This window comes from Trichosurus vulpecula, chromosome 1, assembly GCF_011100635.1.
Source record: "Trichosurus vulpecula isolate mTriVul1 chromosome 1, mTriVul1.pri, whole genome shotgun sequence".
Classification (NCBI taxonomy): domain Eukaryota; kingdom Metazoa; phylum Chordata; class Mammalia; order Diprotodontia; family Phalangeridae; genus Trichosurus; species Trichosurus vulpecula.
Genome location: NC_050573.1, coordinates 540,334,915 through 540,362,196, shown reverse-complemented (window position 1 = coordinate 540,362,196; position 27,282 = coordinate 540,334,915). Strand labels below are relative to the sequence as shown.

Sequence of the window (27,282 nt, the reverse complement as noted above, 5' to 3'; positions counted from 1 at the left end):
ACATGTATATGTATGTGTGTGTATATATATGTATATATATACATATACACACATAGACACATTATATGTGCATATATACATGTGTACATAATGCAATATAACTTACATATACACAACATATATGTGTAATATAGATTATCACACACAAAGAAGTGTGTGGATAAAGACAGAAAGAGAGAGGAGAGGGGGAGGAGAGAGAAGAAAGAACAAGATGAAGCTCTTCACTACTAAGAGTACTCAAGACTATAAAAAAAGCCTTGTAAGTCAGAAAACATAAAACATATTAAAACAGAAAACATATTAATCTAAAACATATTAAAAGTTATGGAATAAAGCCAAGTCTAATATTGCTTTACTCGTGTCCAAGCGAGGAAATATCCTAAGAGTTGCTGAAAATATTCAGTTTTTGGTTTAACAGTTTGCATGGGTTTTGTGTCTGTGTGTGTGTGGGTGTAAAATTGGTTTCCCCCTCCCCCAACATGGGATGTATCTGGATTTCAGGGCATCCGCACAATTCCTTTTGGGGGTTTGGTGTACCCAGTTCTCATATGGTTTAAATCAGGGGTTCTTAACCTCAGATCTGGGTAATAATTTCAAGGGGATGGGTCCCTGAATTTGGATGGGAAATGTTACATCTTAACTGACTTACTTTGTAATCCTATGTATTTTACTTTATGTACTTAAGACATTATTGTGACGCCCAGGTGTCTCGGGGGGAAATCCACCACAAGAAAGAGGGCCGAGAAGCCCGCCGGCCCGAGACCCCAGAAAAGAAGGAAAGCAGGGGATAAGGGGGAGTGGGAGTTTTCCTCACTACCCATAATCCTCTTCCCAGACTTCCGGGAGAGGCCGGATCGCAGACAACTGGAGGCCGATCTCTCCCCGCCCCCACCCCCTCCTGGGGAGGGGCTATTTAGCGGAGTGCGGGATGGCCGACGGCGGGAGGGTACTTTCTCCCGCCTTCGGTCTCCGGCTGCTGTCCGTGCCCTAAGGATGCTCCGTTTCGTGGGGGTGTTGGAAATGTGGTGGCACAGATTTGTTCCACCAGGTGGGTGGGTGTAGGGTTGTGCGCCAGGAGGGAAGACGATGGAGGAAGAGACCCTCGGAATCCAGAGCCTCCATGATTTTTTTTTTTGGTGGGGGCGGGGTTGAGGGAGAGACAAGGGGTCGTGCCGCATCTAGAGGCGGGCTATTCTACGCACTCACCGGCAGGGGTCGTCGCGTCTCTCTCATCCCGGAAGGGGGCGCACGGTGGTGCCGCTTCGTTTCGGGGAAGGGGCCGCCTCCTTCTCTTCCGCGTCCGATCGACTTCCGGTCCTGTGGCAGTCACTTCCGGGGGCTCGGAGAGCCTCCTCCGAGAGGCTGGCTGGCAGACCCTGCAGAGCTGCCGCTGCTGTTGCTCGAATCGCGGTTCGCCGCGAAGCCCTTGGATGGGGCGGCCACCCCTGTGCTGCGGGCGATGCTCGGGGACGACCCCGGATCCCAGGAATATGAAGCAAAGGGCGCTGGAGCCGCCCCGTTGCCACCGCCGCCTGCCATAGACTTCCCCCAGGAGGGGTCGGACGTTCGATACGATGGTGAGCGGACCTGGGCTATGGGAACGCGGGGATCTGGGCTGCACCTAGGCCCGGGGACCGGGAGCATTGGGGACCTCGGGGTCCCACAACGTCGCAGCGCAGACTGGGACAAAACAAAATCCCACTTGGCCGAAGTAGGTCTTCAGCCCTTCTCCCCAGCGCTGGGCATGGTAGAACCTTAGTAATTATTTGAACTAAATGCTTTTTTTCTCCGAACCCATTGCATCCTTCTTGCCCCGTTCCTCTATCTCTCACACACTCCTACACACACACACACACACACACACACACACTCTCTCTCTCTCTCTCTCTCTATCCTTTTGTCAGACATGTCTCAGCTTGTGCTCTTGTCCCAGAGGTTCAGGTGACAGCTGACAGCTTGAGATACAGGAACCAGGTGAATCCACCTGTGCAAAACTTGTCTCCCTTAGATACCAAAAATGCAGATATGCTTTCACCTTGAATGAAAAAATGAAAACGCATTTATTACTGCCGAGATAAAAGATCAGTAAAGAATTTTTTTAGCGATGACGTTGTCTCCAAGCCCTTGGCATGTTTGGACAGCCATAGCGGCTGTTAAGCTTTTATGTTCGGTTCGTGTTGTTGTTTGCTTCCTTGACAGTGTTGTAACTGGAGGCTGCTTAGGGTGATGCAAAATATAACCCGACTCAACGTCTTATCAGTTGTAAAGTACAACCAGAAAGGAATGCAGGGCTTTGTGCCAGGAGCTATGGGGTATTCATAGTTTTAAACACACCTTTGTCTCGGGAAATAATCCAGAGGAGAATGGTGACAAACATTTTTGAATATGACATCATTGAGACCACAAACCTATTCTTTAGAGAATATAAGGGGGATTGGAAAATTGGACTTAACATTGAACAAATTCAAATTACCTTGTATTTTAGTTGAGGAATGATATGTCATATAATTAGCAGTTGTTAGTTCTTATGCTTGGTGGTGTTTGGAATGAAGAACATTGGCCAAGTTTTACTGGAGTTTGAATAAAATGCCTATGTAGGATATGTCAGATTTTTTTGAGTTGAAGACATATAGCAAATGTCATCATGTATACTACAAATTTGATAATCAAAAATTAAATTATCTTAAAATCCTTTTATAGCAGTAAATGCAGGGAATATAAATGACTTGCCCCAAGTTATTTAATGAGAGTAGTATATCTTACAATATTAGTTAATATATAATGCTTTATATAGTTTCTTCACCTATAAAAGGAAATAAAGGAGAATATACACATTATACTTAATATTTTAAGTGGGAGTCAGAATGGTATAGTATAAAGAGTAATGGTTATGGAGTCAGAGGACTTGAATTTTGAGTATGGCTCTTACCCTTATTACCTATGTGACCTTATTCTGGATTTCAGTTTTCTAGTAGGTAAAATAAAGGAATCTGACTAGATGACCTCTAAGGCTATTTAATGTTCTAAATATATAACTCATTTGTTCCCGTTTGTAAGAGGGAAAATTGCAAAATTTATCTTTATTTTTAATGGACAAGTAAGATGACAAGTTTAAATGAATTTGCAAAAAATGTAAAGCCTTAGATAACCCAAGAAAGAAGTTCATCTGTAAACATGTAAGTATACCTTGTCTGTAGTCTTATGATAAGGTTTTCTGTGAACTCAAGATTACTCCTGAAAGGAGTAAACCATGGTTACCTTGTAAAATTTTTTTCTTCTGAGACTCGGTTATTAATAATGCTGTTGAGTTTACGTAGAACCTGTTCCTTTTGAGAGTCTCATAGTATGCATAAACATCCTTTGAAAAATTTATGCTCTAGAAAGTAAAGACAATTCAAGAGGTGTTTTTTCCATTTTCTTATATGAAGAAACTGATACAAGTAAGTTAAATGACTTATCTCAAGTTATTTAATAAGAAAGTAATGTGGAATAATATTAGCTTTTCCCACTTTTCTCAGGCTGCCAAACTCCCAACCTTTAATCTACTGATCCGCTTAAGAAAAGAACTATATAATGTGAATTGTTGTAAATATCCATAAGGGCAATAAAAAAATCTCTTTATTTCCTGTATTTGTGTTGTAGCTCATATACTTAGAGCTATAAGATCATCTAGCCCACCTCCCTCATTTGCAGTAGCTAACTGGCCTAACTTAGAAGTTGGCCCAAGTCACTGCGAAATAGAGAGTGTGGTTTTCTGCTTTTACTAGCTTGCGAGAGTCATAACATTGACTCAGAAAATATCACTTTCCACAATAACCCAATTTTAGGTAGCATTTTATGGCCTTCAAAGCATTTTTCTCAGAACTGTGTGAGGTGGGTATATTTAAATTTCATAATCTCCCCCTTTTACAGACAAAGAAACTTAGAAAGATTCTTAGAGGTTAAATGACTTACCTGCTGTCCCGCAGGTACTAAGTTGCTTCTGGGTCTTGAACTAGGGTCCTCAGACTTAAAATCTAGTGTTCCTCCCACTATACTGTATACAAGCTTCATAATAAGAGCTTGCATTTATTTAGTGCTTTTTCATGAACTCTTTTGGCTCTCACAACCCTGTGAAGGTATTTCAGATGAGGAAACTGAGGCTTGGTATAAGTAGTACATACTATATGGCAGAGCCGTTTTACTTTCTCCCTCAACGTCTGACTGCCCTTGCTGTTTCCCTTCTTATCCTCAGAAATCCCTTCAATAATTGTCGAGGAAGTAGTAGTCCTTTTTTCATTTCTTTGATACTTGCTTCTTAACATCTTGCCAGACTGGTTTTTATCCTTATGACTCCACTGAAAGAATCCATTCTCCCTATTTTCAGCTTAATCCTTCCAATTCTTCCTTTACATCGTTAGCAGCTTAATCTTCCTTATGTACCAATCTGATCTTGTTACTCCTATTCTTAAAACTCTTCCGTAAAATCCCCCCAAAACCTTTCTAGCCTGTCATTTAAGACCCAGTTTGTCTTTTTAGCCTTGTCTCACCTTATTCCTCATACAATCTGTGCTCCAGCCAAATCGGATTACTTGTTGTGCTTCTCTCATCGCTGCTTCACTCCTGGTTATGCCTTTGCTATACGTAGAATGACAGCTATGCCTTCTCCCTAAACTTCATTTTGATCTTCACTTGTTAAAGTTCTACCTATCCATCAAGACCCAGCTCATATGCTGCTTTCTTCATAAAGACTCCTGATTGTAGTGGCAGCTAGGTGGCGCAGCGAGTAGAGCACTGACCCTGGAGTCAGGAGGACCTGAGTTCAAATTCAGCCTCAGACACTTGACACACTAGCTGTGTGACCTTGGGCAAATCACTTAACCCCAACTGCCCTGCCAAAAAAACAAAACAAACAAAAAAAAGACTCTCAATTGCTTCACCAGCAAACCCCACTCCTCCCCTCCCCCCAAGTACTTATTTTTGTTTCACTGGATTCTGTGTACTAGTATCATAGACCTCGAGCTGTAAGGGACTTGGAGGCCATCTAGTCCAATACTCTCACTTTTTATGTGTGGAAATTGATGCCCTGGAAAGTTAAGGGACTTGACTGAGGTCACATGGGTAGTGTCAGAGGTGGAGTTTGAACCCATGCCCTCTGACTCCACTGTAGCTCGTACTGATACTGTTTGTTCAGGTTTGTTTGGAGAGATTTAATGGGAATAGCACAGGACTTAGAGTCATAAGACTGGCTCTCAGTCCAGACAGTCACTTGCTAGCTCATTGACTATGAGACTCTTTCCACCTTAGATTTTTTTTAATTTGTAAAATGGAGATAATTGCACTTGAAATAGTTATCTCACAGTACAAGGAAAATGTATGGTAAATAGTGAACTGCTCATATTATTTACATGTATTGTTTATCTCTTATTGACCTGTTAGTTCTTTGAAAGCAAGGGCAGTTTTTAATTTAGCCTTTGTATCTTGTCCAGGATATGCTGTGTACACGGTAGACATATATACATGCCTACAGTAATAGGTATAAAATATCAGAACTGAAAGAGAGTTTAGAAGTGATCTAGATCAACCCCTTCATCTTACAGATGAAGAAATTGGAACTCAAGGGTTTAAAAGTGATAGGGTTAGGGTACGTGGCAGAGATAGGATTTCAATCTGGATCTCAAATCTAGGTCTAACTCAGGGCTCTTTCACTATGATTTTGATTTGAATTAAAAATTGTCCTCCCTAAGGTTACCAGTGACCTTTTAGTGAAATCCTGTGCTTTGTTTGCAGTACTTGTCTTTCTGAACCTTTCAACTCCATTTGACTCCATTGACTATGCTTAGTTAGTTTCTTGAGCTTTCTTTTTTCTTTAACATTTGTCCTATTTTTCCTTTTAGTGCTGTTTGCTTTACTCATTTTTCTAATTCTTATCCATTAACCATTCCTCTTACTCCTTCTTTTCTCTTAATACACTTGGTCATTTAAGGCTTTTTCAACTGACCAGGGTATTTAAATGTCAAAATCTCCACCCCATGTACTTGTTGCACCTGGGGTCCTTTCTTATTTTGCCACTAGGCAACAGGACATTTTCACTTGACTGTCTCACTGACATCTGACGTGTTGAAAATGGAACTCATCTTCCCTTTTCATAGTCAACAATTGCCAGTTTCTGTGTGTTACTGTCAACGCCATTCTGTGAGTTCCGCAAGCTTGAAGTTATGATGTTCTCTCTCCCATTGCCTATAGTTAACCCATTTCTAAGGCTTTGAGTTTTTCCTCCTCTGTCTTTGGATTTACCCTATTCTTGGACTATATGCAATAGCTTCCTAATTGCTAGAATAACTGTACTCATACACACTTCATTATTTTGCTCCCCTACTTAGGAGTTTATAGTGGCTCTCTATGGTTTATTATATGAAATATAAACTTCTCTGCTTGATGTTCAAAGCATTCTACCAAATTGTTCTGTGCTCCTATCACGCCAACTTTATTTCTTATTATTTCTCAACATGGAATTATCATTGTAGCTAAGCAAATATATTTATCATCTCCCCACTTAATTGTTGCTGCCCATGTGTCTAAATACACCTCTGTTCATGTTATTCTCCATCCTGCCCCTCACCCTTTACGTGCCCTCCTACTTCTCTGCTAGGCTCTGTCCTGCTTTTAGAATGTAACTTAAAACCCTTTGCCAGATAATTTTTCCTTATTTAACTTCACTCTGCTCTGAATTTTTTTATTCTTGTCTCTAGACTTAAGTGTTTAACAATGTATGCATTATTATTATTGTTTGCTCACACTTGTATTTTTTTTATCATCACAGAAAAATCTTTACAATTCATTTAAAATAGGTATTCCTTTTTTATTTTATTTCTAGAATCTGATGTTCCTGCAGAACTCCAGGCTGTGAGAGGACCTCTACCAAACTCGACTTTTCCTTCTGCAGTTGCAAATCAGCTATTGCTTGTTTCTTTATTAGAGCACTTAAGCCATGTGCATGAACCAGACCCCCATCGTTCACGACAGGTGTTCACATGTTAGTAAGAATAAGCCAACCTCATTTACCATAGTTTATAAAAACCAGATAATTTGTTGTTTTCGTGTTGGAGGTTTAAGAAGTAGGTGGTGTTAGTGATGGGTATCTAAGAAAGAAATATATGGACTCAGTCTCTAAGCCCATTTTCTGTTTTTTTCCAACTATTGTATATAATTGTGAAGACCCAGCATGCTTTTTGTAACAAAAAATAATAGTACTTAAAATCTTGCACAAAATCCTGTGTTACCACCATATACTCAAAAATCATTTTAATTTGTAATACTAATTCATACATTGGATTGTCAAATGAGCATGTATTTTTAAAAACCTGGATACTGAGTCATTTGAAAATATACTTGAATAGATTAAAACCAACTAAACAATTTGTTTCTAGTAAAACCATAGGTTACTTCATTTGTAGAAGTTATAGAGTGTAGAGGAGACAAAGGAGATAGGTCGTTAGTCTCCTAGTTAAGATTCGGTTTCAGTGGAGTGACAAGATAAACTACTAGAAAAGTCATGGTTTCTGATACGTTGTTTTAGAGGTGAGTGCTTTTGCAGTTGCAAAGCGAATCTATTTTAAAGAAACTTGAACATCAGTTTTCAAACTAGAAACCCATTTCTACAGTGTGAAGAGAAGGGATACTCTATTATTTATTTTTTGTTTGTTTTTTACATAAGGAAAATGTTTTGGTTATTTTGTGGCAAACGAGCAGATTAAGGTAGGGAAAGGGAGCATTTTTAGTCCCAAAGCACCAAAGAGGTACTATTCTGGATGGTGGTTTTTTGATAAAATTCACTGTACCCCTCACATCAAAATCATGTTGATAAGGGCTTCTCTACAGAATGTAAAAACAGCCTCATGAACAAGAGTCCAGCCATGCTGTCTGTGCTGTCAGCTGAAAACCAAGTTGACCTCTTAGGAACTTGTAGTTTCCTAAGTGCATGTATATTTGAGACTTTGGTTTAATCTTCACCTTCCACCTTCAGCATTGAAAAATGTTCTATCATGTTGGCTAAAGACTTTCTGTATTAGAAAAGAACAATTAGGGGCAGCTAGGTGGCGTAGTGAGTAGAGCACTGGCCTTGGAGTCAGGAGGACCTGAGTTCAAATGAGGCCTCAAGACACTTGACACACTTACTAGCTGTGTGACCTTGAGCAAGTCACTTAATCCCAATTGCCCTGCCTTCCCCTTTCCAAAAAACCAAACAGACAAGAAAAGAACAATTAAGTACATGCTTCTCACCAGTTCTAATCATTTGTTTGAACTAAGTTTATTTGCTTTCATCATAGTCATTAATTTGTGTCAGTGAATGATAATGTATTTTAAAACCCATAAGTGTGTTTAATATTCATTAAATTTAAATTTGTTTAAATTTTATATTCTTTATCACCAGGCTGAGGAAGTAGTTTTATGTACTGACACTTAAGATATATCATCTTAAGTAATAAATTAATTTTGTTTAAAAACTGAATTAATGTGCTAATTACTCTCTTAAAGGACACTTGTTCTAGCTGTTTGAAAAATGTGGGTGTACATGTGTGTATGCATGCGTATACATGTATGTGTATGTATACATATGTGGATGTTTGTGTGTGTGCGTGTATATCGTGTGTGCATATATCTGTCCACAGTATATATACATTTATCTGAATTTTACGTATTTTCTGAAAATAATAATTCACATTTATATTGTTCCTTAAGATTTGTAAAGTGCTTCCTACCTTTTGAGGTAGGTGATATAGAAACAGTTTAAAAGTCTAGTTTTGTCCCTTTGTGCCATTATTGTCAAGCTTTCTATTCAAATAATTATTTTTCTACATTCTTTTTTAGTGCTTTGTCAGACTTTTACCAAAATGGGGCTTTTGTCTTCCTTCGCCTGCAGTGAAGAATTTAGTTCTTTGAGGCTGCATCACAACAAAGCTATTACTGAATTAATGAGAATAGCTAAGCAGAGAGTTCTTGAGGTACTTATAATTTTCTCTTTGTATTATAATAGTATATTTAAATTCAAAGTAAAAATTATATGTTAAAACACCTTGAAATCTCCATGTAAAAATAATATCCTATGAAAATAAAAACATTTCCCCCTTATTGAAAAACTCTAACTTTGTAGAAGGAAACTAGGAGCATTGCTAATACTTTTTCTTGAGGAAAACATCTACCCTGCTTTTAATGAAGCCTGTTACTTTCATTGAAGGTTTATTGTATTTTTCCCCCAAGTAGTTAATGTACATGGAATTATTGGTTGATATATTGTAGTTTAGCTTTTGTTCATTGCTGCATTTACATTTAATATGGGAATTATTTAAAGAAAAGCTAAGATCATTTTCTATAATTTTAAAATGGAGGGGTTTTTTTTTTGTTTTTTTTTTTTTAGGCTCAGCATGATGGATACCCTCATGTCCATAAAGTCAGGTATTTTCTTATGCTTTTTTATCATCATAAGTAGTAAACAACTAATCCAAAAGCCCAAAATTTTTAAGGCAGTGTTGATGGCAACTAAACTTTACTGCTAGCTAATTCCTTTGATGCTGATCTGTATGAGGAGGAAGAAAGTAATGTCTTTGATCCCCCTGTTCAGTGCAGTCATTGCTGTTGTATTATACAGAGTACTGGAACCTTAAGTATTTAGTCCAGGAGTGAGGAACCTTTGGTCTTGAGGCTACATGTGGCCCTCTAGGTCCTCAAGTGTGGCGAACAGATCCCCTTAATAAAAGGATTTGTTCTGTAAAACTTGGACTCAGTCAAAAGGCTGCATTCAAGGATCTAGAAGGCCACATGTGGCCTTGGGGCCATGGTTCCCCACTTCTGATCTAGTCCCCTTAGCGAGTGCTGTTGATTTTGAACTAACTGAAGCTGTAAAACAGGCTAAATTAGAAAATACCTTTAAATGGTCACTTGTTTTGTTACTTTTAAGTCCATACTATAATTGTAACTGGACAACTGTGACTCAGAAGTCCTTAAAGGACCTGCTTTAAAGAGAAGATATTATTTAGATATATCTACACACGCGCAGGCATACACACACGTGCACATGCACACATACATGTACACGTGCATATCCATATACAAACCAAACTTTTCCAAGATACTTGAAGGTACTGGAGAAAAATTTGTTATCTCCCTTTAATACTCCACCTCCAGTACTATTTGCCCTATTTGCTTATCAAATAGAAGCCTCACCTGAGCTTGTCATAGTTGTTGCCTGTTGCAAGTCTGAAGTAGACGCCAAATGAATCAGATTTGGCTGTAATTTTAATTTATGCAGTACTCCAAGCATATGAGATATCCCACATAATATTGTTTGTTTGTTTTTTTAATTTTTAGAGCAAAAGAGGTGGTCTTTGAAGCACAAACTTCTCGTTATCTAAATGAGTTTGAGGAAATTGCTGTCCTAGGAAAGGGCGGGTATGGGAAAGTATACAAGGTGATTATATTTTTAGACTAATTCAATTTTCATGATCTTTAATAAAAGTGTACACTCAAATTGAAGCTTCTAAAAATAACTTGAATTAGGATCTTATTATTAAGATCCATAATATACTTACAGATAAATTAAATTTTTGGATATAATTAAATAATTAGAATTGAGGTTCCTTTTGCCCAGGTTCATTGATTCAAGTAGGGTCTCAGATTTTGTCATTTTATTCAGGAGTTTCTTCATATTATTAATCCACCATCCCAGAAGTGTCAGACTCACAGCCCCGCATATAGCTGTAATATTCTGAACCAGATTAAAATGTAATTTGGAAATGTTTAAGAAAATAAAAAGGCAACACAGCATAGATGATATTAATTTGTGATTTTTTTATATACAAGGTTTTATTTCTATTTGAGTTTGACACTACTGTACTATACTACAGAGCGTTCCTAAAGTCTGGACACAGGCAAAGTGCATGTTTTCAAGAAATGAAATGAATGAAATTTTCAACAACATTTTATTTAATTGGAATATTAACAAATAATATCTTCAATATGATTTCCATCATTTGTGATGCAAAGGGTGATGTGCTTTGCAAGATTCATGTGAACTCGATGCAATAGCTCCATATTGCTGTCAATTTTAGGACATTCACTCTTTATGCATTCAATCAAGTGTGTTGCATCTGTGATTTTCATTGAGCACACCTTCTCCTTTAGCATACCCCAGAAAAATAAGTCAAGGGGGCTAAGGTCTGTTAATTTTCCAAATACTTCAAAATATGCATTTTTGCCTGTGTGTCCAGACTTTAGGGACAAACCCTGTATTTTGGGCTTGGGCTACTTCTTCCTGAGTTGCATTTGCAACCATTCTTTAAATCTGGAAGGAGAGGCAACTTGGTGTGGTTGAAAGAGCTCTGAATTTGAAGTCCAAAGATGTGGGCTTCTGGGCTGTCTCTGTCACTTAACCTATGTCACCTTGGGCAAGTGTCACTTTAACCCTTTTGGAGCCTTAATTGTTAAATGAAGAGGTTGGACTAGATGGAATGTCAAGGTTCCTTCTAAGGAATCTCTTTAAGTCCTGTGCTTCTAAGCTTCAAGCTCTTGGGAATCTCCATTTGTTCTCAGGCCCAAATCTTGTGCCACCTCTTCCATGAAACGTGTCTTGATTTTCCCCTTCCCCCCAGACCCTCCCTAAAATTGATCAACTCTTCAAATAAATGTTTGTTGAATTGAATGGATTCATGAAAAGCATTAAATATTAAATACACCAGCTCCAGTTCTGAATTTTCTTACTTGTGCTAGAATACAGAGCCTAAAACATACTAAAAATATATTTAAAGCAATTCAAATTTGGATTCACCTAATAAGTGAGTTTAGATTCCCTAAAATATATAAAGTATTTGTGTCATTGACATGTGATAATTTTTGTCTTTTCTGTAAATTTCAGGTCAAGAACAAATTAGATAGGCAATTTTATGCAATTAAAAAAATTCTGATTAAGAAAGCTACTAAAAAGGACTGTATGAAGGTAAGAATTTTTAAGCTTTTTGAAAAAGACTTTAATCTAGTATTCTAATTGAATTATATATATATATGTGTATATATATATACACACACACAAATCGACACATAGATAATGTACGTAAGTATCAGTTTTCAAATACTTTGATTCTAATAAAATATACTTAACACTAAACTGTCCAGAATACAGTTTAATTTTTAATTTGGTGATTTAGAAGGCACTTCATAATTCAGCAGGGCTTCAGTGCCATGTTTGGGAAATTGAAAAAATAAATGTCTTGTTTGCTTTGTAATAAGGGATGCAGCATGTTATGAAAGAGCTTAGAGATAGATGTTTTAAGACTTGGAGTTCAGCTCCAAAAGTTTCACCACCGATTTGCTGTGTAACATTAGGCTAGTCATTTGCCCCCTCTGGTTTGGTTTTCTTATGTGTAGGATGAGGATAAGTAATACCTTTCTCTCCTGTCTTATCTCTAAGTATTCCAGGGAAGACCATGAAAGTGCTTTGAAACATACACACTGTGAGATATTGTTTCTGTTATGTTCATTAATAATTGGCCTTTATTTCCTTTTTTTAATAAAAAGTGCAGAAAAATTTTCCAGTGACTGCAAATATTAGGATTCCAAAACCCCTGAAGTTAAATTTATTTTGTTGTAGAATAAATAGTAGTTGATGCTTTGAACTTTTTGGGGGTGCTTTGTTTTTACTTTTTTTTTTTCAATATTCACTTTTATAATATTTTGAGTTCCAAATTTTTTTTCTCCTTCCCTTCCTTCTCCCCTCCCCTCCCCAAGACAGCAAGTAATCTGATATAGGTTATACATGTAGAATCATATTAAACACATTCCACATTAGTCATGTTGTGAAGGAAGAATCAGAACAAAAGGGAAAAACCATTGAGAAAGAAAAAAAATTTAAAAAAAAAAGGTGAGAATAGTCTTCCTCAATCTGCATTTAGAGTCCCTAGTTCTTTCTCTGGATTTGGATGCTCTGAGCTTTTAAGTAACTGTTTAAAGCCCAATCTAAGCAACTTTCTTTTCCAGGTACTTCGGGAGGTCAAGGTGCTGGCGGGTCTGCAACATCCTAACATTGTGGGGTATCACACAGCTTGGATAGAACATGTTCATTCAGTCCAACCACAAGGTGAACGTTTATTTGATCCAACAGTTCAGTGTTTCTGTTTTGGAACTCCTAAAAATGTATGGCAGTCATTTGAATCACCGTGGCTCCTTACCCGGAATGATGTGCTCATTTTCATAATTGTAAATTAACATTCTTACCTGTATTTTTAACAGTAGTTTGGTAAATTGAGCTTTGTGAATATGAATTTTTTTCACTTTGAGTTGGGGCAAAGTGTATCTCTAACCTGAGGCAGAGAGGTGTAATGAGAGACTGTTGGATTTGCTATGAGAGGGCCCGGATTTGAATCCTGGATCTGTTATTTTCCTTTGTGAAGTTGGGCAGGTCCACTTGATCTTTCTGAACCTCAAGTTTCTCATTTGTAAAATCAGGAAGTTAGATTGGGTGGCTTCTGCAATCCCTTCCAGCTGTAAATCTATGGTCCTGTATGCTTTTTCATTAATATCATTATACTTTTGGAGACCTTACATTTCTCTGTGGCTTGTTTTTTTTTTTACCCAACAGATAAGAGACTTCCTGTTGTCAAGTTGCCATCTCTCCATTTGGTATCTGATGAGACAGAGGACAGGTATAAAAAGGGTTAAATATTTGGATTCATGTAAGTGGGTATGGTGCTTTCAAAAGTATATGAGTATGTCAGGTATTGCTTAGGTATTTGCATTGTTACTGTTAGGGACCAAGTAGTAGTACCTTCATTGATCCTTCCCTTCCTTTTGTTTACTTCTCTCTCCGGTTATCTCCTATCAGTATTTAAATAGACACTGTGACTAGAGATGTTTGACTGAGGAGCTGTTTGTTATGCACTATCTTTTCTGCACATTGAGTCTACATTTTCTTTTAATTTAGAGATCAATGTCATGTTCAAAGTGATGAAAGTAGTAGCTCATCCATTGTTTTTGCTGATTTGGACTCAGAAAAAGAAAAAGCCTTTGCAGAAACTTGGGTTGACAATCAGAATAACAAGTTAGTAAACTATAATGATTTGATCACGAGAGATGCCAGTGAATATGAATCACAAGAAAATTGCTTAGTTAATACATCTTCTCGATCACTTGTTAAGCATCATATGCTGCAAGAGAATAATTCGTACTTAGAGGAGAATTTTACATCCACTGAAGAATCTTCTGAAGAAAACTTAGCCTTGCTTGGGCAGACTGAGGTAAGTAGGCTGCCCCTACGCCATTGATCTTATCCATATTAATTGTGATTATAGAAGGGATTGCTAACATTGACTTGTCACAAAAGATAATTTTGAGTAAATAACTTGCACTTTTGGAACAGAGGCTTGGCTTTTAAAGAGACCTTGAATTTAGTTTGTGATTTCTTAAAAAAAATTTATTATGTACAGTGTGAAAAATCCAAATAATTATGGACTTGGTATATCCAATGAATGGGTATCACAGAAAAAGCAGATCTCTTTTGAAGATCTCTGATCTTAGTCCTAAAATCTCCTCAACTTTGATTACTCAGCTGATCTAAAACTATCCAGGTGGTAATTCCTAGTAAATCATGAAACATTGTATCATTATTTGATTCTTTAGGTAAATCATGATACATTGTATCATTATTTGATTCTTTAGGTAAAGTATCACCTCATGCTTCATATTCAGATGCAACTATGTGAAATCTCTCTTTGGGACTGGATTACTGATCGAAATAAAAATAAGGGATCATCTGTAGATGAACCTTCCTGTAAGTTTTATGTTCTATTTTATGTTTAAATATCTGTATTGAAAAACTAAAATCAGTTAATTGTTTTACTTTAATTTTTAAAGTTCATGTAGGGTTACATTCTGTATAAATTTCAGACATTAGAAATATATTAGTACTCTTCCTGTGAGCAAAATGGGATTTGTTAATCCAGCTTTGAGTGTATTAGTAATAGTGTTTAGTTAATGGCTAAAGATTGGAAGAAATTCATATTTTTTCTTAAAAAAATTTAAATTTTCAGGTGCTCTAGTTTATTTTTGTATGGATTTATGTATAAGGGATTTGTGCTCTGCTATTTTCAAAAACATTTGAGGGAGCTCACAAAATTAAACATAATATGACATAATTAAGGATAAAAAGGCTAGCTAAAAGATCAGAGTGAATTTCTGTTACCAAGTGCCTGAAGTAAACTAATTGTTGTAATTGGACACTAAACTTGGCTCTGAGTTCCCTAGCAGCTTACTGTAATTTCTGATGATGTCAAATCAAAATAACCCAGACAAATTTGTTTGCAGAGTAAACTTCCTGGAACTAAATTCAAAGAGATTATCATGTGAAGCTTATTGAATATTGTAAAACGCTAGATAATGTTTTCTGTTATAGTTTGGCAAAAGACAGATCATATTCAAATGGATATTTTACTTAATGTAATTCTATATAAAGTCTGAGGGCATAATGTTAAATCAACTCGATGAAGGAAAGGTTGAGCTAATTTGACACAGTTACTCTCCTTTCTGATTAACTTAATAGTGTTAGAACTTGAAGTCTCTGGAAGGATGTATAATTAACTTTAATCACGTTTTCTAAAATCTTAGATTTTAAAAAAACAACAACACAAAAATAAGTTTTGTTGATACTTTCAGTTTTTCTATCATAATCCTTTATCGAAATTTTCTCCTATTTCCAAATTGAAACTTCTTTGTAACGAAGAAAAACAGTCAAGCAAAAATACCCGAACATCTGATTCAGAGGAGACATTGCCAAATGTTAGATTGTTGTCAGTTCATGATTTATAATCTTTAATAGTCATCTGTAGTACAAGTAGTCCGTCTTATTGGTAACATGGGTAGCCATATTCTGTAGATACTAGCTGTGAGAATGCAGAGTTGTCATTCTGTCATGGAAGTTTAAAAGTATGACTTGCGTTCCTGTTTCATAAATATTTAGCAGTGCATGGGTGCTATTAAATAATCAGAAAGGAAAGTAGTTTTGCCATATTTGCTCAACCCACGTCATTTTTTGTCTGACATTTTGTCTGTATGGGGGACTCTTCCACTTCACCACAGTATGGGCAGTATGGCAATTATGGGCAAGCTAATACTTTCTTTCAGAAACGTCTGAAGCACTTTCACAAAATACTTGGGTGAGACTTAAGAGTTCTGTGCCATATAGCATTGAAGTGATGATGTCAGCCTAAAACATTTTTAGGGAAGTATCATCTACATAAAGCAGAGATTCATATACTATAGTCTATATATAGATTTCAAGGAGTCTGTGAAATTGGTTTTCTGTGTAATTTTATGTGTTTTATTTTATGCATCTAAAAAACATTATTTTGAGAAGTCCATCTGTAGGTTTCACCAGACTACCAGAAAACAGGTTAAGAACCCCTGGAACTGTGGGCCATTGTGGAATTTGAATGTGATTTAATAGAAACTTAATAGGGTAGTGGAATAATCTGCTCAACTTCTATAGATTTTAAAAATCACTGATGCTTTTTCTAATTTATTTTCAAAGGAAATTATTTGTCTATCAATTCAGTGATAATTTCATTATTGTAGTTGCTACCTTATATGAGATCATTAAAGAATGGAATAGAAGTAAATAAATTGTTCAGATAACTGAAGTACACCCTTCAAGTGCATGCTTTTTTGGTGTTAACTACAGTAAAATGGAAGTAGAGTTAGACATGGACTAAGAAGAAAACTGGGTTTAATTCAGCTTCTAACTTTTAACTAGCTATGTGACCTTGACCAACTTACTTAAGCTTCCTCATATGTAAAATAAAGAGCTTGGATTCAGTGACCTTTTAATTCTTTTTCCCTTACTTAAATATTGGCTCCACATTCATCTTTGGATGAAAACATGGTCAGTTTCTCCCTTGTAGTATTGTTGAGAGGGAAGCACTAGAAAAATGTTAGTTATTATTGTTATGTTATTAAGTAGTAATTGTAAAAAGATAATAGATGCATAATCATATGACTTAGTTTATTATGATTGTCATGTTATTATTAACATACCCTTAATAATAATTGTAGTAATAAACCATCTTATATATTTCCCTGTCCGTTTGAAAAGAGTATGTTGATTTAACCTTTATTTGGTGACCCAAAGTCATAATCATGACTATCAGTTGTTCTTCAGGCATCAGGAAAGACCTAATATAGGATGTAGCATTTGAGCTGATTTTTAAAGGAAACGGGATTCTAAGAGACAGAGGTGAGGGCATCCCAAGCAGGGGCTCAGCCATTGCAAAGGCATAGAGTTGGGAGGTGGCTTGTTGTGTTTGAGGAACTGCAAGAAAATTAGTTTGGCTGAACCATAGAATGCATGAAGAATAGTGAGATCTAATAAAACTGGAAAGTTAGATTGAAGCCAGGGCTACAGGAGTAGCTGAGATATAAACAGCTTCAGACGGCTCTGCTTTTTATATATTTTCACCCTCCTCACAGGCTTTCAAAAGTGACAGCTAACTGTTATCTTTCCCTATAGAAGTTTGCTGCTTCCAGTCTGACCTGGGAAACGATATAACCAAGCATGTTAGCATATGTATTACATAAGAGTAAATAATCCCCGAGTTAATAAGAACTTCTCCTGTCTGATAATCTAGTTAAGTAAAACTCACTGCCTTTGGTGCATTGACATTCTGACATTTGGTGGCTCAGAATTCTTTTTAACTTTAGGTTTGTGGCTCTTTTTAAGTGGACCAAAGCCATTAGGGTGTTATTGTATGTTGCATAAAAGTGTAAATTACATATTTTGTATATAATACATAAAGCTGTAATGTTACACATTCTGTATGTAGAGTGTTACTATATTTTAGAGTTAATTTGAATAAGAATAAAAATAAATAAAACATGATTTATCCCTTTCCCTTTCAAGGTCCTTATGTTATGGGCAGTGTTGCAACAAAAATTTTTCAAGAGCTATTGGAAGGTGTATATTATATACATAGCATGGGAGTGGTACACAGAGATCTCAAGGTAAGTTGAAGAAACTAAAGGATTTAAAGAAATGATGGCTTCTTTTAGAGCTCATAACATTAGGAATTCATTGAAGTAAATGAAACTCTTTTAGGAAGTTGTTTCATCTATGGACATTTAATTTCAATTCTGTCTTTCTTTTATTCCAAATTGTTACAGACCCAGAAACTGAAAATGATTTAAGTTAAAAAAAAAAACAATAGGCAATGAGAAATGAAAATACTCCATGTCATATTACTCTTACATTAAAGAATCCAGTTGTCCAGTCATGTTATGTGCAGTGGTGCAATGAAAAGAGCACTAGGTTTGGCATCAAAGGACCTGATTTACAATATCAGCTCTGTCCCTTGTGTAGCCTTGTACAAGTCACTTAACCTTTTGGGACCTCACAGTTTCATCCCATTTGGGACTGCAGTGGAAAAGTTGATTTAGGTGACCACTGTGGTCTTTTCCACTTCTAGATCGATTATCCTATGATCATTATTATAAATGATCATTGTAAATATGGTTATGACTAGTGAAAATGCTTTTTGAGCCGGTATACATCATTGCAGCCTTACAGGTAGAATGTGATGATGCATTTACCTGTCTCAGAGGCACTTCACTTGGGTTAATTGAGAGCTAAATTCAAAAGGAAATCTTTTTAAAGTCACTGCACTTTGTTCTTAACATTTTGATTATGCAGAATGATACACATCCATATTTTAAGTAGACATCATAGAGAGTCTTGAACTTTTCTGTTTAAGCTTAAGCTTTTCTTTTTATATAGATTAACTAAATGGTGAAAATATATTTTCAAAAGAAAAACACCTTTAAAAACAAAATTAATACCGTAAATCATTTTTTATTTATTGAAAAAAGGTTTAGGAATCAATGGTTTGTACATCAAAGATGTACAGAGTTCTGCAAATTGTCTTTTCTAACTAGAAGATGCTATTTGAGTTGCTGAAATGCTATTGAATTATGAAATTAATTAGGTTAATTAGGTTTTATTTCAAGAGTTGGGATAGGTCACAGTAACTATATATAGAATCCCATATCTTCGGTGGGAGAAGTTGTTTTAAGTGTTGTTTATATTTTTCTCCATAAAATTTTCTGATGTTATTTTTACAGATCACCTGTAGGGATAAAGGTTTTTGCGATAACCTTATTAGGGTTTCCTTTAATAGATGAAATTCTGGTAGTAGAAGTCCTGTGGGTAGAATTCCTTGATTGTTGGTCAGTTTCAGAGGATAAGAGAGATAAAGGAGCTTGTCAAGCAGTGTTGTATCTGTTATATTGGATCTACGCTGAAGAAACATAAAAATTGGAGCTTCCCCATTTCTTGTTAAGATATTAACATCTGCCTCAAATTCAAGTAGTAGGTTAATTATTGCTTCTCTGCCTCCAAAACATGCTTCATGAATAGCGGTTTGTCCTTCACGATCTTGGGTATTTACTTTTGCTCCATTAGTTAAAAGTAAACGGATACAGCTTATATCTGCCGCCAATAACCTGCCTGCTTTAGTTGATGCAGCACATACTGCCAGTTTAAGGGCAGTATTCCCAGTAGCAGAGACAGTACAATTTACATTTGCTCCACAAGCAATTAGAGTTTCAGTCATCTTCTTGTTCAGTATGCCAGCAGCCATGTGAAGAGGTGTCATGCATGATTCATCAATGGCATTGACATGAGCACCATTCTGGGCTAGAATGGAGAGAACTGGATAGGTACCATAGCGTATGGCCAAGTGGAGTGGTGAATATTTGTAGTCGTTGTCTACTCGAGCATTAACCAGAGCTCCATGCTCACATAAGATATGAAGACACGTTACAGCATGATTCTGTATATCTGTCAGGATTCTCTGAATACGGTTTACTGGTTCTGTCCAAGTGGCAGGGGTAATTGGCCAATGTAGGAGCATGAGATGAAGTGTGGTGTGACCTCGGGTGTCCCTATAATATGTATTGATCACAAGTTAGCTCTAAAATGTGTATTTAGTAAATAGAGGGGGTATTTGGACAGGTACTAAGTGCTGGCAGTTAAAATTGTTTTAAGTGAAATAGGCACCAAGAATGGTAGATCTATAGACCCAGTAATTCTGGAGTTAGTGAGGTCATCTGTTCTCAGTCTCCTACCACCCTGTTGACCCAGATGGAAGGTAGGATAAGTTCTACATCTGGCTCTATTACAAAAGTTATAACTAAGATGATGTCCTACATTTCTTTATTTTGGAGAAGAAATGCAAATGTTTCTCTTCTAAAGCTCAATTTTTTCCGTCATATTTAAAAAATACCTTTTGGTTCGTTAGTGTGGTTACATCTTTCAGAATAAAAAAGAACCCCAGTTGTGCTTAGTATCATGTAGTTTAGTTTTTAATATTTACTTTTTTACATGTGTTCATTCAGCATACGCAGCTAGATTGTAAACTTCTTGGGAGCAGGATCCATGGTTTTTACTGTTGAACACACTGTAGGCAGTCAACAGATATCTTATTTTTGTCTGACTTTGTGCTTTTATTGCTATAGTAAACAGTATTTTATCTTGTAGGCACCCAGATTCTTTTGATCATTAGGTTAGTTAAATCATTAAAGTATAACTCTTACTAGTCATACAATCTGTATATAATGAGTCAAGACATATCTGAAGAAAAGTCACAGCCTAAACTACAAGCTTCCTTAAAATGTTTTCTTATGAGTAGTTTTGACAGAATACATTTACAAATGATTACCTAATGGATAACTCACCTTATTTCTGGATCAGCACCATGTTCTAGTAAGCAAAGCAAACTTTGTGCTTTTCGGTATTTAGCAGCCAGATGAATGGGAATGATAGATTGTGTCTGCATATAAGCAAAAATATTTAAAGGAAATAAGTTGACTTTGATCATATGGTTTGTCACTTTAAAGATCAGTTGATATATTTACTAGTTTAATTTTTTTAGTATTCAACTTTGCTCTAGATTGAATAAGTTATTCCTTTCTTTTTATTAAAGTTTTAAATGACCACAATATTGTTCCAGTTTCAGACTGCACAGACTAGGCTATATTTTGCCCAAAATATTCATTTGTAGAGGTAACTGAAAAGAACTGTGCTTATTTTCCTAACAGTTATACTTTTAAAATGATTAATTACTTTAAAGTAATTTAATCTCTAACTCAGTGGGTGAAATGGTTGGGAACTAGAAATTTTGCTTTTAAAAGGGTATTGACAAAGTCAACAATCAGCTGTAAAAACTGCACACTTGAGTAGGTTTCAGAAATACAGTGTGTGCTTTGTATGATTAGTACAACTGTTTGTGTATCAGTTATTTTTAAAATTTATGACCAGGTTTTTTTTTAAACCTCCTGTATGCAGAAACATACAGCTTGTCTTCTAGATAAGGAAAGTGGGTGGGATCAAAGTAAAGAGTGACTTGTATTTATACTTAAGTAAACATTATTGATATATTTTATTTTTATATCACCTACATTTCCCAGTTCCCTGAATCATCCCTTTTAACAAAGAATTTAAAGGGGGGAAAAACTGTTTAGCAAAACTGAACAACATATTGGAAAAGGTCTGCTACTATATGCAGTGTTCCACAACCATAGTCTCCTATTTCTGTACTGCAAATGCGGGAGATTATCTTCTCACATCTCTTGTTTAGGACCAAAAGAGTGACTTTTAATGTTATTCTTACCAATTGCTTTTGAGCTTCTTCACAAGTCATTATGAGATTTATTTTGGTAGATCAATAGGGAGCAGTGATAGAAGGGAAACTGAAATAAATCCCACTGACTCATCCTGACATTTGGCATCTTAAACCATGTGCTGTTTGAACATAGTGCTAAATAAGATCAAATCATTCAAGCAATAAATAATTGATTAAGTTCCAGGTGATTAGATTGTCCAGGGTGTACTAAGTTCCAGGCATTGATAACTATGAAACAGCATAAGCTCTCAAGGGGCTTACATTCTGTTAGGGGAAATGAAAAGTATGTATGTAAGTAGATAGAAAGTAAAGTATGTATGTAAGTAGATATGAAGTAAATAACAGCTGGAAGCATCAACAAGCATTGTTCAGCCCTTGGTCTATTTCAGGCACTGTGCTAGGTGTGCTAGGTGTACAGAGACAGAAGTAAGAGAGTCTGTGACTTCAAGGAACATAAGTCTTCTTGGGGTAGACAACATATACTCACATCAGTAGATACCAAATCTATAGAAAGTAATTTTGGTGGGGGGAAGAGGCACTAGTGGCTGTGGAGGGGGTATCAGGAAAGCCTTATGGGAAAGGTGATGTTTGAGCTGAGCTTTGAAGGAGACAGGATTCTAAGAGGTGGAAACAAGAAGGAAGGGTATTCCAGGAATAGGAGGGAACCAGTGCAAAGGCATGATGGCATTGCAAGATGAAGTGTTATGTCTGAGGAATAGCAAGAAAGCCAGTTTGGCAGAACCATAGAATACAAGAAGGGGAGTAACATAATAAAACTGCAAAGTCAGGTTAGAGCCAGATTGTAAAGGGCTTTAAATGGTAAACAGGATTTTGTGTTTGATTCTTCTGTAGGTAGTTATTACATGGTCAGTCTCATGCTTTAAGAATACCACTTTGGCAGCTGTGTTGAAGATGCATTAGAAAAGGGAGAGACTAGAAACAGGGAGACCAATCAGAAAGCTTTTACAGTAGTCTAGGTGACAGGAAGACAGAAGGGGACAGATGCTAGAGAGGTTGTAGAGGTAGAAGCAATGAGACTTGGCAGTTGATTGGATATAGTAATTGAGAGAATGAAGAGTATAGGATGACTCTGATGTTGACAACCTGGGTGGATGGAATAGGAAAGTTAGGTACAGGAGCATATTTGTGGGGAAAGATAATTTTGTTTTGGAGAAGTTGAGTTTGAGATTCTCATAGGACATCCAGGTCAAGATAGCAAATAGGCAGTTGGTGATACAGGACTGGAGAAGAGAAGGAGAAGGAGGGAGGGCAGAAACTGAGCATATGGATCTGGGAGCCATCTGCATAAAGATGATAACTGAAACCATGGGAGCGGATGAGGTCATCAGAAGAGAAAATGTGGAAACAAAAAGATATCAAGATGGAGTCTTGGAGGAAACTCACAGTTAGGATGGGAAAACATGGATTATGATTTGGCAGAAGACGCTGAAAAGAGGCAGTCACACAGTACCAAAAAACGCAGTATTATGAAATCTTGAGAGAAGGTGTCCAGGAGAAGAGAGTGGTCAATATAGGGTCACTTAGTGCAGAAAATTCAAGAATGAGGCCTGAGAAAAAGCTATTGGTTTGGCCATTAAGAGATCATAGGTAACTTTGGAAAGAGTGGTTTCAGTTGGTGGTTAGAGAGAGGTCCGATGAGGGAGGCAAGTTCCAGGTGATTCGATTGTCCAAGGTCTTACCTTAAGGTTCAACTTCTTGACAGGTGGTGATGTACCCTGGGAGGCCTGTTTCACAGAAGACAGGGGCAGGGGAAAGTTACGGTCTGGGGAATTAGGTCGGGTGGCAGTGTGAGGTGGGCCTGCTGAAGAAGTGGGAGGGAGGAAGAGCAGGAAAGGGGAAGTCTGGTCCCTGGAATGGCCTCCAAAAGAAGGCCTTTAGGCTCAGAGTGCTGGAGAGGCAGGTGGATAAGATATAGGGTTGGTGAAGAATATTGGGAGGGTCCTAGAGGAAAGACTCAGATTGGAAGGGTGGCCTGGATGTGAGACTAGCACACAGCCATATGTGTACATGTTGTTTTTTTAAACAATGTCAGTTCCTCGAGGACAGAAGCTTTCATTTTGATCTTTGTATCCCCAAACCCAGTAAAATGTTTCACATTAATAAATGCTTGTTAACTGAATTGCAAACACTGGATCATCTTTATTTACTGGCTCCTTCCCCTCTGTCTAAAAAACACACTCCTATCTTACCATTTGGAAAAAACAAGAACAAAACAAAAGTAAACCCTTACTTGATCTTAGTACCTCCTCAAGCTGTCCTCCTAAATCTTTGCTCCCAATTATAACCAGAGCCCTAGAAAAAAGTATGTTTGTTGCCTCCACTTCTTCCCCTTTCACTTTTCAGTCCCTTACAGTCTGACTTTTGATCTCACCATTCGATGGAAACCACTCTTTCCAAAGTTACCTATGATCTTAATGGCCAAACCCATAGCGTTTTCTCAGGCCTCATTGTTGAATTCTCGCATTCCTCAATGATTAGCATACTCTCATCCAGATATTCTGTCCATCCCAGTTATTCTGAATACCTAGCTTCTGATGTACATTTCCCATCCCCAGATGCTTATTTCCTTCTTATCTTCTGACTGAAAACCTCCCCTCCCTCACCCATATCCCACTCCACATTGGCCAACTCCTTCAACTGTGCCCTCTGAAATGTCTTTTAATAATTAATGAACTTTCCTCTTAAATCTTTTCTTTCTCATTTCTTCCATCTTGTGGTACTCATTGAGACCTGGATCCCTCCTAATGTCACTGCATTCCTGCTCACCTTTTCCAGTACTGGTTGCACATTTAATCGTATTTCCTCCCTGGTCAGGGCTCTGGACAGGGGGAAGGGGAGTCAGAATATTCTTTGCTTCCTCAGTGAGTTCAATGCCAGGCTCGACCAACTCATACTGGGGGACTTCAGCTTATCTATGTTTCCTCAAGAAATCCTGTCTTTGCAGTTCCTAAATTTACTCAATTTCTATGATCTACTCCTTCACCCCACTTCAGCTACACAGAGACAGATGGTCGTATCCTTGATCTGGCCACTACCAACTCGTGTGCTACTACCATGTTTATGAATTCCATTAGTCCTTTGTCTTATCATAGTCTTTTATCATTTCATCTTTACCTGCACCTCATCACCCCTCATACTGGTGAGAAGGGTCATTGTCGGCGACCGGAGTTCAAAGAGAATGGAAGATGATGTAAAAGGAGAGTAGGAAAGAAGAGGAAACTCATGTCTCCCTCTTAAAGAATGAATCTCCTTCAAACTCCTGAGTAACTTTTTTTTCAAAAGGGGTTACCTGGTTCAGTAGTAATCTGTAGCATGTAGAATTGGCCAAAACAGTCATTGGCTGGTTCACAGGATGATTTCTTAGTAGGGTTTCAATGGTAGTACAATCTTCTCTCATTATGGCTTCATAGAGCTTGGTGTGAAGGGCTTTTGATCTTACTGGTTCAGTAGAAGAGGCTCTGTCAATTACTGGGCCTCTAGTTCCTTTTTTGGTTATATTTCCCATGATAGAAACAGCTTTTTAGACAGTGAGAAATTAGAGTTCAGGGGAAACTGTATGTTGTGGAATGTGGTCAATTTAAAACTCTTTATGATGATTCAGTTTGGTTCTAGAACAGTTTTGGAATTACTGCTTTTAAAGCTGTAGCTATAAACAAAATTTTATATTTAGGATATACTTTGTATCTTGGAAGAATAAATAACTTTTTGGTGGTGGCCCAACAGGAATTGCTGAAATTAGTCATTCCTAAATGGGCTTTTTTTTCTTAGATGATATTCTTTCATGTGAAAAGACCTAATAAGCATGCATGATGTAAAATAAGCTGCAACTGTTTTCTTATCTAATTCAACTACATGGTGAACATCTCATAAAATAAAAATGTGGACCTAAAATTTGATTGTAGAATGTCAATTTAACATACAAATCCTGTTTCAGACAAGGAAGCTTGCTTGTCAACTGTGTTATTTTAGCTCTTAGTGGAATATTTATCTTCCTTTATTTTTTTCACTTCATCGTGGATACATGAATAATTTGAACAGTATATTAGGCCTGATTGTTCACTGTAATTATAAACTATTTTCATTGTATAATACATGAAAGATGTTTCATACTCATAATCTCTTTTTTCATTTTATTTGTCTCCTGATCTCTCCTTGCTGACAAGGCTTGTTTATCCAAGAGCAGTTGTGGAGGCCTATAGGAGAATATCCAGGAATCTAAGCTTTGGACGTGTGCTTTTGAACATTTTGATAAGTGACTAGAATGAAGCTGCTTAAGGCATGCTTGTCACATTTGCAGTTGACAGGGATAGCTAACACATTGGATGGTGGCTGGGGGTAGGTGTCAGGATAAAAAGAAAGATTTAGATACACTTAATTATGAATCAGATATAGTAAGATGAAATTTAATAGGGATAAATGTAAAGTTCTACAAAGGTTTTTTTTAAATTGACTTTTACAGTAGCATAAGTAGGGGAAGGCATGCTAAATAGTAGCTTCTGTGAAAAACATCTGGTGATTTTAATGGATTGTAAGCTCAATATGGGTCAAGTATGTGACATAATAACCAAAAACCTAATGATTGCCAGCTCTAGCAGTTGTGAGTTTCACTGTTCCCTGATCAAACCACATCTCAAATATGCATATAGCTTCTTCCTTACGATAAAATTAGCTATTTGTGCTTTGCAAACCTTAAAGCAATATATAAATGCTGGCTATTATTGATCTTTTAAAAAATATTTACAAATGTCACATTTCTACATAGATACATGTTTACATTGTATTACATATATGTATATGTAAGTATACATGAAATAGAAATCCAAGATAGTGAATTGTTTTGTCTATTTGTAGCCCAGAAATATCTTTCTTCAAGGCCCTGACCATCATGTAAGAATAGGAGATTTTGGTCTAGCTTGTACAGACATCATTCAGAAAGACACAGAATGGACCAGTAGAAATGGGAAAAGTAAGTTTTCTGTTGTCAAAAAACCATCTGTTAAATGTCTCATTGTAAACATGGTCCTCACAAAAAATATTTTAAGCAACAATAATTGCCTTCCCTTAAAATTCCCAGAGGATACCCTTTGATCCAGCAATACTACTACTGGGTCTGTATCCCAAAGAGATAAGGGGGAAAAAGGGAAAAGGATCTGTTTGTACAAGGGTATTTCTAGAAGCTCTTTTTGTGGTGGCTAAGAATTGGAAATTGAGGGGATGCCCATTAATTGGGGAATGGCTGAACAAGTTGTGTAATGATTGTAATTGGAACTGTAATGGAATACTATTGTGCGATTGTTTCAACAATCTTGCTTGCAGCTGCTGTGGAGGGTGTAAAATCAACAACAACCAGCTCACAGAATGCAGTAGAAGCCCAGGTTCTTTTGATCTGCTTTACTAAGGAAAGCAACATTAAGGGGTTAACAATCTTACTTTAATCCAACATACAAATATCATTCACTTAGTCCAGGGGAAAAAGCCAGCACCCTGACCTTCAGAGCAAATACAAACAAATTACAAACACTAATAGACAGACCTTGTCTGATTCAGATCCCAATACATAGTTACCAGA

At 36.8% G+C, this 27,282-nt stretch overlaps 2 protein-coding genes across 2 annotated transcripts in view; one reads left to right on the top strand and one right to left on the bottom strand.

Annotated features, from left to right (window-relative positions):
- The first annotated feature begins 851 nt into the window (after positions 1-851).
- Positions 852-27,282, top strand: part of EIF2AK1 (eukaryotic translation initiation factor 2 alpha kinase 1) — a 32,550-nt gene continuing 6,119 nt past the window's right edge. The window contains exons 1-12 of the mRNA XM_036741423.1: positions 852-1,577; positions 6,857-7,015; positions 8,851-8,984; positions 9,398-9,435; positions 10,348-10,447; positions 11,891-11,971; positions 13,009-13,108; positions 13,610-13,673; positions 13,952-14,264; positions 14,686-14,797; positions 17,918-18,018; positions 26,565-26,679. Coding sequence (XP_036597318.1) covers positions 1,121-1,577; positions 6,857-7,015; positions 8,851-8,984; positions 9,398-9,435; positions 10,348-10,447; positions 11,891-11,971; positions 13,009-13,108; positions 13,610-13,673; positions 13,952-14,264; positions 14,686-14,797; positions 17,918-18,018; positions 26,565-26,679 — 1,774 coding nt within the window. The 5' untranslated portion in view covers positions 852-1,120. The remainder of the gene's footprint in view (positions 1,578-6,856; positions 7,016-8,850; positions 8,985-9,397; positions 9,436-10,347; positions 10,448-11,890; positions 11,972-13,008; positions 13,109-13,609; positions 13,674-13,951; positions 14,265-14,685; positions 14,798-17,917; positions 18,019-26,564; positions 26,680-27,282) is intronic.
- Positions 19,008-25,218, bottom strand: ANKRD61 (ankyrin repeat domain 61). The gene is made up of 4 exons (XM_036741424.1): positions 25,003-25,218; positions 23,861-23,863; positions 20,746-20,840; positions 19,008-19,953 (listed from the first exon to the last, which is right to left on the bottom strand). Exons 1-4 carry the CDS (start codon positions 25,216-25,218, stop codon positions 19,008-19,010), a joined length of 1,260 nt encoding a protein of 419 aa, XP_036597319.1.